Source organism: Salmo salar, chromosome 14 (assembly GCF_965601325.2).
Source record: "Salmo salar chromosome 14, fSalSal1, whole genome shotgun sequence".
Classification (NCBI taxonomy): domain Eukaryota; kingdom Metazoa; phylum Chordata; class Actinopteri; order Salmoniformes; family Salmonidae; genus Salmo; species Salmo salar.
Genome location: NC_138304.1, coordinates 99,683,428 through 99,697,054, shown reverse-complemented (window position 1 = coordinate 99,697,054; position 13,627 = coordinate 99,683,428). Strand labels below are relative to the sequence as shown.

Genomic DNA, 13,627 nt, shown 5'->3' with positions numbered 1-13,627 from the left:
CTGGAAGCCTGTGTTTCAGACATAAGGAAGTGGATGGCTGCAAACGTTCTACTTTTAAACTCGGACAAAACAGAGATGCTTGTTCTAGGTCCCAAGAAACAAAGAGATCTTCTGTTGAATCTGACAATTAATTTTGATGGTTCTACAGTCGTCTCAAATAAAACTGTGAAGGACCTCGGCGTTACTCTGGACCCTGATCTCTCTTTTGAAGAACATATCAAGACTGTTTCAAGGACAGCTTTTTTCCATCTACGTAACATTGCAAAAATCTGAAACTTTCTGTCCAAAAATGATGCAGAAAAATTAATCCATGCTTTTGTTACTTCTAGGCTGGACTACTGCAATGCTCTACTTTCCGGCTACCCGGATAAAGCACTAAATAAACTTCAGTTAGTGCTAAATACGGCTGCTAGAATCTTGACTAGAACCAAAACATTTGATGATATTACTCCAGTGCTAGCCTCTCTACACTGGCTTCCTGTTAAGGCAAGGGCTGATTTCAAGGTTTTACTGCTAATCTACAAAGCATTACATGGGCTTTCTCCTACCTATCTTTCCGATTTGGTCCTGTCGTACATACCTACACGGACGCTACGGTCACAAGACGCAGGCCTCCTAACTGCCCCTAGAATTTCTAAGCAAACAGCTGGAGGCAGGGCTTCCTCCTATAGAGCTCCATTTTTATGGAATGGTCTGCCTACCCATGTGAGAGACGCAGACTCGGTCTCAACCTGCCATATGAGTTCTGTTATACTCACAGACACCATTCAAACAGTTTTAGAAACTTTAGAGTGTTTTCTATCCAAATCAAACAATTATATGCATATTCTAGTTACTGGGCAGGAGTAGTAACCAGATTAAATTTGGTATGTTTTTTTATCCGGCCGTGAAAATACTGCCCCCTACCCTCAACAGGTTAATGAGACGCAACTTTCAATTCTATTTATGAAAATATATGCTTATAAACGTACCATTATATAGTAACATGATGATTGAGTGTCTATATAGCTGTTCCATGATATTTGCATTGCTACTAAGTAAACCTCCAATTGGTCCCAACTATTCCACCCACTAAAAGCCTTCCTCATCCCTAGTTGGGTTGTCATCCCAATGCCCGGCAGACCACCCCCGACCCCCCGTATCCCATAGCCCTGAACAGACTGGGATCCATCCTGGGAAAAGAGCACACAGTGCCATTTACAGAACAGAAGTAGATCAACCTCCGTATGCATTTCCATCGCCCTCACCTCGATTTGTATTATATATAGCTGTGGATCATCCTCTATTGTCCCGAACATCTTTAAGTCCTTCACAACATTTGTGGGATACACACATACACCCACACACACTCAACCCTTTCCCCCACACAACAACCATAAGCTCACATTCTCAACAGTTGCACCATCCCAGAGCCCAACTCAAGAAAGCTCTTGATTTACAAATGCACTTACAGTTGCAGCTGTATGAGAAGGCCTGCAAGACCGTGCAAAAAAAATGGGCAGAAATGGAGAGATTTTATTAACCATTGTCACGTCCTAGATGGAGGTCAAATGTACCCCTTTCCCCCGAAACACCTACAACACGGTCCCCCGTATTGACCATATTCCCAAGCATCTCCATGCAGTCAGACTTATGATTTTGTGCCACCAGGGCCACAATAATATACCTCCTCTCTGAATGTCCGAGTGTGACCCCCATCCCCATGGGTTACTGTAGCTAGTGTTGCCAGCACTGCCACTGCCTGGTTGGGGGCACCCCACCGGCTAGGTACAAGGTCATCATTAGCAGCTTTGAGAATTTCCTTGTGTATTATGCTCTCCCTTAAGGGGGCTTTGGCTCAGAATCTTGAGGGGGCAGTGCTGCTCTTGGTCTCTGACTGCATTTTGGCTGCATACAGACCGCTTACAGCAGGCACATAAAACAGTTAGGGACTTCTCCTTAGTATCTGGGTCGTTCAGGTGGGTGTCCAGGGTATAGGGTTGTGTCCTTAGTATCTGGGTCGTTCAGGTGGGTGTCTAGGGTATAGGGTTGTGTCCTTAGTATCTGGGTCGTTCAGGTGGGTGTCTAGGGTATAGGGTTGTGTCCTTAGTATCTGGGTCGTTCAGGTGGGTGTCCAGGGTATTGGGTTGCGTCCTTAGTATCTGGGTCGTTCAGGTGGGTGTCTAGGGTATTGGGTTGTGTCCTTAGTATCTGGGTCGTTCAGGTGGGTGTCCAGGGTATTGGGTTGTGTCCTTAGTATCTGGGTCGTTCAGGTGGGTGTCTAGGGTTGTGGACCGTTCCATTAAGATCATAAATAAATAATTACATATAATTTATTTAAAAAATGTAGATCCCCATGATAGAACAATAAATAAATGAAATGAATAATTTACTTTAAAACTGTTCCACTATGATAGGACAATAAATAAATTAGACGTATAATTCATTATAAAGTACATCCATCATCTGAACAACATTGAAAGCCCTCTCATACCCCCCCCCTGCTCTCAGCAATACATTGGTTCTGGGATATGCAACCATTTCATTACTACCTCACTCACATTTCCCAAACTTAACAAATAAAATAAAAAGATAAACACACGTACTGTTCCTTCTGTTTACTGAGTTTTTATCTCCACCATGTTGAATTAGTGCTTGTGTGTTCCAATTAGTTGTATGTGAAGATATATACAAAAGCTATTTTTTTTTTTTGAATTGTATTGTTACAATCCATAACCGGGCTAGAATGGTGTTTCATTATTTTCCTATAATAACTTAATGTTTTTAATAGCCATGGAGTAGTCTGTGTCTCTGAACAACTGGTTATCGATATATAGTTTATCAACGACGAGAGCTACTCCTTTCCCCTTTAATCTATTTTCTTTGAAAATTGGATACAGAACCTTAGCCGTTCTGCAATTTCCTTCAGGAACTGATCATTCATGCCAATTTTGGTCCCAGCAAGTCTTTTACCCAGGCTTTTAACCATTATTTTATCTTTAAATCAAGAAAATTTGGCAACGATTGGGCGTTCATACCTCTGGCCTCTCTGTCTGAAGCGGTGTACACGTTGGAGTTGGATTTTGTCGATAGCTTGGCGTGGAATCTGAAGCGCTGTCAGGAGGAACTCTCTAACTACAGAACTTCTCCTTCTTTCTTCTGGATACCTGTTAGTACCAGATTCTCTCTCATGGTTCTAGTCTGTATGTCCAGTAAGGATACCTGTTAGTACCAGATTCTCTCTCATGGTTCTAGTCTGTATGTCCAGTAAGGATACCTGTTAGTACCAGATTCTCTCATGGTTCTAGTCTGTATGTCCAGTAAGGATACCTGTTAGTACCAGATTCTCTCATGGTTCTAGTCTGTATGTCCAGTAAGGATACCTGTTAGTACCAGATTCTCTCATGGATCTAGTCTGTATGTCCAGTAAGGATACCTGTTAGTACCAGATTCTCTCATGGTTCTAGTCTGTATGTCCAGTAAGGATACCTGTTAGTACCAGATTCTCTCATGGTTCTAGTCTGCATGTCCAGTAAGGATACCTGTTAGTACCAGATTCTCTCATGGTTCTAGTCTGTATGTCCAGTAAGGATACCTGTTAGTACCAGATTCTCTCATGGTTCTAGTCTGTATGTCCAGTAAGGATACCTGTTAGTACCAGATTCTCTCTCATGGTTCTAGTCTGTATGTCCAGTAAGGATACCTGTTAGTACCAGATTCTCTCATGGTTCTAGTCTGTATGTCCAGTAAGGATACCTGTTAGTACCAGATTCTCTCATGGTTCTAGTCTGTATGTCCAGTAAGGATACCTGTTAGTACCAGATTCTCTCATGGTTCTAGTCTGTATGTCCAGTAAGGATACCTGTTAGTACCAGATTCTCTCATGGTTCTAGTCTGTATGTCCAGTAAGGATACCTGTTAGTACCAGATTCTCTCATGGTTCTAGTCTGTATGTCCAGTAAGGATACCTGTTAGTACCAGATTCTCTCATGGATCTAGTCTGTATGTCCAGTAAGGATACCTGTTAGTACCAGATTCTCTCATGGTTCTAGTCTGTATGTCCAGTAAGGATACCTGTTAGTACCAGATTCTCTCGGAACGATGTTCTCCTTTTTAATTTCATTCACTTCGGTTTCAATCTTATTGACTGTCCCTTTTAGCTTGTGTGTTTTCCTTCTCCAATGTAGCAGTTTTTTCATCACTCATCTCGAGGCCTCCAACTCTTTTATATCCTTACTGACTAATTCAAGTATACCCAGTTTGTCATATATTGATTTTTTTTAACAGATGAGTTTCGACCTTTACCATTCCCGGTGGTGAAAAGATTAAATCTTCTGTGTCTGTAGAAGAGTCACGTTTTCGTTTTGAAATCGGTTCCCTTGTCTGACTCTCCGTCGTGTTTGGGTGTTGCTTGTTTTTGTGATATCTGGCGATAAATGTCTCTGGTCTTAAGATTTGTTTTGTGTTATTATCCAGATTGAAGGTTATCACCCACCTGATTGTGAAGTGCTAATATTTTAGTCTAACTTAGCGATATTGAATATTATGTTTTTATCTTGAGGTGCTCTACATAACGTCGTTCAGTCTGCCATCTTCCTTCCTTCCTGGCCACACCATAGGCGGGGGGTTGAGTTCTTGACACAAACCGGTCTGTCACCTACTACCGTACCCCGTTCAAAGGCACCTACATCTTTAGTCTTGCTCATTCACCCTCTGAATGACACACATACACAATCCATGTCTCAATTGTCTCAAGCTTAAAGATCCTTCTTTAACCCGTCTCCTCCCCTTCAGTTACACTGATTGAAGTGGATTAAACAAGTTACATCAATAACGGGTCATAGCTTTCACCTGGATTCACCTGGTCAGTCTGTCATGGAAAAAGCAGGTGTTCCTAATGTTTTGTACACAGAAGAGGTGTGTGTGTGTGTGTGTGTGTGTGTGTGTGTGTGTGTGTGTGTTTACCTGTACTCTTTGACGTCCACGTCCAGGCCGTTCTGCACAGGGTGCCCGTTGGGGTTAATGACATCACTGATGACGTCACCCTCTACCATCTCCTTGACTTTCTCTCCTTCAAACAGAGCCTTTGGTTTCTCCCTCTTCTCCTCCTCCACCTCTCCATTCCTTGGACCCTGAGACAGAGAGAGAGAGGGATGGAGGGAGGGAGACAGAGAGAGAGGGATGGAGGGAGGGAGACAGAGAGAGAGAGGGAGGGAGGGAGGGAGACAGAGAGAGAGAGGGAGGGAGGGAGGGAGGGAGACAGAGAGAGAGAGGGAGGGAGGGAGGGAGGGAGACAGAGAGAGAGAGGGAGGGAGGGAGGGAGACAGAGAGAGAGAGGGATGGAGGGAGGGAGACAGAGAGAGAGAGGGATGGAGGGAGGGAGACAGAGAGAGAGAGGGATGGAGGGAGGGAGACAGAGAGAGAGAGGGATGGAGGGAGACAGAGAGAGAGAGGGATGAGGGAGGGAGACAGAGAGAGAGAGGGATGAGGGAGGGAGACAGAGAGAGAGAGAGAGGGATGGAGGGAGGGAGACAGAGAGAGAGAGAGAGGGAGGGAGGGAGGGAGGGAGACAGAGAGAGAGAGGGAGGGAGGGAGGGAGGGAGACAGAGAGAGAGAGGGATGAGGGAGGGAGGGAGACAGAGAGAGAGAGAGGGAGGGAGGGAGGGAGACAGAGAGAGAGAGAGGGATGAGGGAGGGAGACAGAGAGAGAGAGGGATGGAGGGAGGGAGACAGAGAGAGAGAGGGATGGAGGGAGGGAGACAGAGAGAGAGAGGGATGGAGGGAGACAGAGAGAGAGAGGGATGGAGGGAGACAGAGAGAGAGAGGGATGGAGGGAGACAGAGAGGGAGGGATGGAGGGAGACAGAGAGAGGGATGGAGGGAGACAGAGAGAGGGATGGAGGGAAAGAAAAAGAGAGAGGGATGGAGGGAAAGAAAGAAAGAGAGGGATGGAGGGAAAGAAAGAGAGAGAGGGATGGAGGGAAAGAAAGAGAGAGAGCGAAAGAAAGAGGGGAGGGGGGAGGGGAGGGAGCGAAAGACGCATAAATAAAAGTTGGACGACAGATTGAGAACATTGTGATTGACACATTGATCAATAAAGTGACAGTAATATATAGAGGTAAGAGCAGGAGATCCAGAGACACAGAGAGAGACAAACGAGACAGAGACACAGAGAGAGAGAGAGAGCTGAGTTCACAAACCTGCTCTACTAACACACTGAAGCCTCAGGACCCTCATCCAGCTGGTCCTGGGACTGAGTTCACTAACCTGTTCTACTAACACACTGAAGCCTCAGGACCCTCATCCAGCTGGTCCTGGGGCTGAGTTCACAAACCTGTTCTACTAACACACTGAAGCCTCAGGACCCTCATCCAGCTGGTCCTGGGGCTGAGTTCACTAACCTGTTCTACTAACACACTGAAGCCTCAGGACCCTCATCCAGCTGGTCCTGAGTTCACTAACCTGTTCTACTAACACACTGAAGCCTCAGGACCCTCATCCAGCTGGTCCTGGGGCTGAGTTCACAAACCTGTTCTACTAACACACTGAAGCCTCAGGACCCTCATCCAGCTGGTCCTGGGGCTGAGTTCACTAACCTGTTCTACTAACACACTGAAGCCTCAGGACCCTCATCCAGCTGGTCCTGGGGCTGAGTTCACAAACCTGTTCTACTAACACACTGAAGCCTCAGGACCCTCATCCAGCTGGTCCTGAGTTCACTAACCTGTTCTACTAACACACTGAAGCCTCAGGACCAGAACATCCAATCAATCAGATCAAACCAAATTACAACACAGTCAAAACAAAACTACATTACTTATAGGGAAACACAAGCACAAAGCAAAATGCAGTGCTATCTGGCCCTAAATCGACAGTACATCATGGCAAACTATTAGACCATGGTTACTGATCAAAACCTTAGAAAAACCTTGACAAAGTACAGGCTCAGTGAGCACAGCCTTAACATTGAGAAGGGTAGACACAGGAAAACCTGGCTCCCTGTAGAGGAAAGGCTGTGCAGCCACTGCACAACAGCAGAACCTGAGACGGAGCTGCATTTCCTGACAAAATGTCAAAAATATAAAACAATTAGAGAGTGTCATTTCCCCAAATGTGAAACCCTTATTCAAGGTTTCAAAGACCTCTCTGATGAGGACAGGCTACCCGTCCTGCTGGGGGAGGACGCAGAGAGCTGTGGGTTGGCAGCGCACTACATTGCTGCCTGCTATAAGATGAGGGACAGTGTCTGACAGACCAATCAACCTGCACATGTCCTCTACTGTATGATTATTGTTATTGTTCAATGTGTGGTTATTTTGACCCTTGGTTACTGTTGTTACTGTTGTCCCGTTGACAATTTTTTATTCTCATTTTTATTTATTTTTATATTGTAAATATCCAAAATAAGCTTTGGCAATATGTATATTGTTACGTTATGCCAATAAAGCGAATTGAATTGAGAGAGAGAGCGAGGGGCACAGAGAGAGAGAGAGAGAGAGAGAGAGAGACAGAGAGACAGAGAGAGACATAGAGAGACATAGAGAGACAGAGAGAGAGAGAGACAGAGAGAGACATAGAGAGACATAGAGAGACAGAGAGAGCTCTAAACGAGACCACGTATGCAGTATAACCCAGTGCAGCGAGGAGTCCAGGTTGCCAGTGGTGAAGGTGATCCATGTAGAGATATGTATTGAATGATGGCAGTGTAAAGCTACTTACGAAAGGTCCCTTATGGAGGCAGGAGTCCAGTTTCTCGGCGGGAGAAGAGGAGAGGACGTATTCTACCATACTGACTCCCAACCCCCCGCTCTCTGACCGCGGTGACATCACTGACCCGCCCACCTCCCCGCCGCCATGGAAACCCCCGCCCGGCCGACGAGACACCATGATTGGCTGAGACATCGAGTGGTCTGGTAGAGGAGAAAGAAGGAAAAGAGACCGATTGTCAAACTGCCAAAAACACGCATTCGACTGGGTACTCAAGACTTGGTGTATCAATCCAGGGGCTGGGCTCACGCTCGGTCTTACCTGTGGCCCCCCATGCGCTGTCCCTCCACTGGTCCAGGAAGATCCCTTTTGGTCCATCTTTTCCAGCTTCGTCACTCTCCCAAAACTTCTTACCTGTCAGAAGCTGCTGTAAAAAGGAGAGGGGGAAGGGGAGAGAAAGAGAGAGGGGGAAGGGGAGAGAAGAGAGAGGGGGAAGGGGAGAGAAAGAGAGAGGGGGAAGGGGAGAGAAAGAGAGAGGCGGAAGGGGAGAGAAAGAGAGAGGCGGAAGGGGAGAGAAAGAGAGAGGGGGAAGGGGAGAGAAAGAGAGAGGCGGAAGGGGAGAGAAAGAGAGAGGCGGAAGGGGAGAGAAAGAGAGAGGCGGAAGGGGAGAGAAAGAGAGAGGCGGAAGGGGAGAGAAAGAGAGAGGGGGAAGGGGAGAGAAAGAGAGAGGGGGAAGGGGAGAGAAAGAGAGAGGGGGAAGGGGAGAGAAAGAGAGAGGGGGAAGGGGAGAGAAAGAGAGAGGGGGAAGGGGAGAGAAAGAGAGAGGGGGAAGGGGAGAGAAAGAGAGAGGGGGAAGGGGAGAGAAAGAGAGAGACAGAAAGAGAAAGAGCAACAAAAATAAAATTGAGAGAGAGAAGTGAAAGAGGGAGAGAAATGTCAGGGTGTTTTCCACAGATAGACTAAATATAGCAGCAGGATTTACTTTATTCTGGGCTACAGTACTCTTCCTACCACAACCACATGGCCTTCAGTAGCCTGAGTGTCTATGGTCCTCTAACTACTTGACCTGTAACCTCTGACCCCTTACCTCTCCCATGGCACGCCCCTCTAAAGCCAGAGCCTGGAAGTCATAGTTCAGCTCATCCATCGACCGCACCTACACAGAGAGACCAGGTTAAAATAACACCCCCCCTACACAGAGAGACCAGGTTAGAATAACACCCCCCCTACACAGAGAGACCAGGTTAGAATAACACCCCACCTACACAGAGAGACCAGGTTAGAATAACACCCCCCCCCCCCTACAGAGAGACCAGGTTAAAATAACACCCCCCCTACACAGAGAGACCAGGTTAGAATAACACCCCCTCTACACAGAGAGACCAGGTTAGAATAACACCCCCCCTACACAGAGAGACCAGGTTAGAATAACACCCCCCCTACACAGAGAGACCAGGTTAGAATAACACCCCCCCTACACAGAGAGGACCAGGTTAAAATAACACCCCCTCTACACAGAGAGACCAGGTTAGAATAACACCCCCCCTACACAGAGAGACCAGGTTAGAATAACACCCCCCCTACACAGAGAGACCAGGTTAGAATAACACCCCCCCCCCCTACAGAGAGACCAGGTTAGAATAACACCCCCCCCCCCCCCCCTACAGAGAGACCAGGTTAAAATAACACCCCCCCTACACAGAGAGACCAGGTTAGAATAACACCCCCCCTACACAGAGAGACCAGGTTAGAATAACACCCCACCTACACAGAGAGACCAGGTTAGAATAACACCCCCCCTACAGAGAGACCAGGTTAGAATAACACCCCCCCCCCCCCCCCTACAGAGAGACCAGGTTAGAATAACAACCCCCCTACACAGAGAGACCAGGTTAGAATAACACCCCCTCTACACAGAGAGACCAGGTTAGAATAACACCCCCCCTACACAGAGAGACCAGGTTAAAATAACACCCCCCTACACAGAGAGACCAGGTTAGAATAACACCCCCCCTACAGAGAGACCAGGTTAGAATAACACCCCCCTACAGAGAGACCAGGTTAAAATAACACCCCCCCTACAGAGAGACCAGGTTAGAATAACACCCCCTCTACACAGAGAGACCAGGTTAGAATAACACCCCCCTACAGAGAGAGACCAGGTTAGAATAACACCCCCCTACACAGAGAGACCAGGTTAGAATAACACCCCCCTACACAGAGAGACCAGGTTAGAATAACACCCCCCTACAGACAGACCAGGTTAGAATAACACCCCCCTACACAGAGAGACCAGGTTAGAATAACACCCCCCCCTACACAGAGAGACCAGGTTAGAATAACACCCCCCTACACAGAGAGACCAGGTTAGAATAACACCCCCCCCCCTACAGACAGACCAGGTTAGAATAACACCCCCCCCCCCCCCTACAGAGAGACCAGGTTAGAATAACACCCCCCCCCCCCCCCTACAGAGAGACCAGGTTAGAATAACACCCCCCCCTACAGAGAGACCAGGTTAAAATAACACCCCCCCTACAGAGAGACCAGGTTAGAATAACACCCCCCCCTACAGAGAGACCAGGTTAGAATAACACCCCCCCCTACAGAGAGACCAGGTTAGAATAACACCCCCCCTACAGAGAGACCAGGTTAGAATAACACCCCCCCCTACAGAGAGACCAGGTTAGAATAACACCCCCCTACACTGCACCTTCAGAGAGAGGGGCAAGGTTACACACAGAGAAAAAGAGAGACTGTCAGTACAGACTAGGTCTATAAACTGAAACCAATACCATCTTCTGATTTTACACCCCCTCCCCTAGTACCTGGCTGTCGTGGATGTTCTCCCCAGCGGCCAGCGTGTTTGTTTCCCCCAGCGGGCCAGCGGTGTTTGTTCTCCCCAGCGGGCCAGCGGTGTTTGTTCTCCCCAGCGGGCCAGCGGTGTTTGCCAGGCTGCTCTTCGTGCTGCCGTTGGAAGAAGTAATTCACCATGGCATCATCCTGAGACCGCCCCGTACCCGCCACGCCCTGCAACACACACACAGCTCACATCTCCGCTACCACCTTTGCTCCAAAAAAAAACCATACATTTCTCTGTACATCTGTCAGTCTGTGTGCCGTGTACTGCAGTCTGTGTGCCGTGTACTGCAGTCTGACATGACAGATTTAAACATCTACCAGCCACTCAGATTATTATAATATATATTTATTATTATTTTATATATATTTTTTTAATATAAATTTTTATTTTTTATAAATCTGCCAAAATATTTCCCCCCCCGCCAAAATGACACCAACAAAACACACACAAAAAAAACTGATGAGCATGCTTTGTAATTGTTAAATTTCATTTTTTGTGACCCGAGTCATTTAATCCTAAAATATCACAGATGAGACAAATCTTCACCTGTCTCTTTAAGGGCGGGAGGTTACCGTGGTAGCACGACGAGTCGTTTTTACCTGCGAGTCTGACTATCAGAGACGTTGTCTTCTCTCTTTCCTAGCAGTCGAAACTCAAACATACAAAACAATAAAAAGATGAAGCACCAGGCAGCTGTAGCGCGAGGTGGAACAGGCAGCTGTAGCGCGAGGTGGAACAGGCAGCTGTAGCGCGAGGTGGAACAGGCAGCTGTAGCGCGAGGTGGAACAGGCAGCTGTAGCGCGAGGTGGAACAGGCAGCTGTAGCGCGAGGTGGAACAGGCAGCTGTAGCGCGAGGTGGAACAGGCAGCTGTAGCGCGAGGTGGAACAGGCAGCTGTAGCGCGAGTTGGAACAGGCAGCTGTAGCGCGAGTTGGAACAGGCAGCTGTAGCGCGAGGTGGAACAGGCAGCTGTAGCGCGAGGTGGAACAGGCAGCTGTAGCGCGAGGTGGAACAGGCAGCTGTAGCGCGAGGTGGAACAGGCAGCTGTAGCGCGAGGTGGAACAGGCAGCTGTAGCGCGATGTGGAACAGGCAGCTGTAGCGCGAGGTGGAACAGGCAGCTGTAGCGCGAGGTGGAACAGGCAGCTGTAGCGCGAGGTGGAACAGGCAGCTGTAGCGCGAGGTGGAACAGGCAGCTGTAGCGCGAGGTGGAACAGGCAGCTGTAGCGCGAGGTGGAACAGGCAGCTGTAGCGCGAGGTGGAACAGGCAGCTGTAGCGCGAGGTGGAACAGGCAGCTGTAGCGCGAGGTGGAACAGGCAGCTGTAGCGCGAGGTGGAACAGGCAGCTGTAGCGCGAGGTGGAACAGGCAGCTGTAGCGCGAGGTGGAACAGGCAGCTGTAGCGCGAGGTGGAACAGGCAGCTGTAGCGCGAGGTGGAATAGGCTATACAGGAGTCGGAGTTATTTGAGCTATGAAACAAAAAACATCAGAAATACTTTGAAAACAGCTACTGCAGCATTTATTTTACTTTAAAATGTGATCACACTTGACTACTTTTTTTATTCACAAATGCCAGTGAAATGCTGGTCCTGTGGAGCCCTGGTGAAATACACATCATACCCGCCAATGCCAAAATCTACCCGCATTTGGCAGGTGTTAATTGTATTCCCTTGTCTCCATCCCTTACCGGCTGGCTTGTTGGCGGGGCATGTGGGGTCTGTCCGGCCGGGGGTGCATGTCCTCCGCTGCTCAGCACCACCGGCATGCTGGGAGTTGAAGTTCTGAGGTGGGGGCTGAACGAGTCCTGCCAGAGCACTGATTTACCCTTCAACACACACGCTGCTCATTCCACCAGGGCCTGGGGAAGACACACACACACACACACACCGTTAGTTACACAGAGCCTGACTGATATACGGGATTTTTTTTTATCCGATTCAGATTTTAGAGTGGAAACACATAACCAATACATCTGCCAATATTTTTATTATTGTAGCTGAAAAAAAATAACGTCATGGATTGTGCTTAAAACAGCCCTCCAAATATACTCCGAAAGCATATTTCTTAAAGAGCTACTGAAAACACCAGTTCCACATTTGGTTAGTGATGTTTGAGACACTGTACAAGTGGAAGCCTATTTGGCTTCCTAAAATCCTAATTCCATCTATCTATATCTATACACACACACATACATAAGGGCTGTCCTCGACTAAAACAAATCTCGGTAGACCGAAAGTCGTCTGTTCATTCGACCAATCGATTGGTAGAATTTTTTTTACGTGTATTTTTCAATATAGACACACCCAATGTGTTTTAATAAAATCAACTGTATATGCATTGAGCTTGTCTGATTCTTTAAGCTCATTGTTTGCTGAAATAAGACACCAATGACTCAAGAGGGAGCCAGAGATCAAGATAACCAGAATATGAAACCTTAACCTGACCCGACCATCCTCCTCCTGCTGGCTTTTGCAGATTCTGTCCTTACTCTCCTGAAGTTGGCGGTAATAGGCTACACGAGGAGTCTGCAACCTTTCACGTGTGGAATGACCATTTATCTCACCATTTCTACCCATCTGCGTGCCAGTTATGGTTTTCAAAATTCAAATTTTCGTGGAACAATTACATTTAACTCATAATAACATCTTCGTATCTCAAAATCATTGTCGTGTGGTTAATCAAAATTCTAATCTAAATCTAAATTAAAATGATAAACCTAAAAATGTACTTTGTCATTGCCACAAATGTAAAAATAGCCTATAAAACCAACAAATAAAAACATTGCAGCCTGCAGGAAGAAATTAATATCCACCCCAAAAAAAAATCACATTGGCTAAGCATGGCCTGCAATGAACTTTAAACATTGTAGCAACTATTAACTTGGGTCTGGCCTGAAGTCTGGCCTGAAGCTCCTTGCAACATTGTATAACATATTCTGGGCCCTGAGAGTTGCCTGCCAGTGAGCTCGGGACAGACACAGCTATAGGCTATTTGCGCAAGAGATAAGAAGTAATCAGGTAGGCCTATTTAATGACGTTTCCACTGAATCAGAGCATTACATTTTTCCCTTTCATGCTGAGTG

General features: G+C 47.1%; 1 protein-coding gene across 5 annotated transcripts in view; it reads right to left on the bottom strand.

The window, feature by feature from the left end:
- LOC106570615 (pumilio homolog 1) overlaps nt 1–10,715 on the bottom strand; it is a 48,330-nt gene extending 37,615 nt beyond the window's left edge. For 4 of the 5 annotated variants that reach the window (XM_082961338.1, XM_082961335.1, XM_082961337.1 and 1 more), the window contains exons 1-5: nt 10,514–10,715; nt 8,773–8,841; nt 8,007–8,112; nt 7,698–7,888; nt 4,945–5,111 (exon numbers count right to left, since the gene is read on the bottom strand). In XM_082961338.1, the coding sequence (XP_082817464.1) occupies nt 4,945–5,111; nt 7,698–7,888; nt 8,007–8,112; nt 8,773–8,832 (524 nt within the window). In that variant the 5' untranslated portion in view covers nt 8,833–8,841; nt 10,514–10,715. The remainder of the gene's footprint in view (nt 1–4,944; nt 5,112–7,697; nt 7,889–8,006; nt 8,113–8,772; nt 8,842–10,513) is intronic. The other variant, XM_082961336.1, reaches the window with a different exon arrangement.
- Between the last annotated feature and the right edge of the window lie 2,912 nt (nt 10,716–13,627).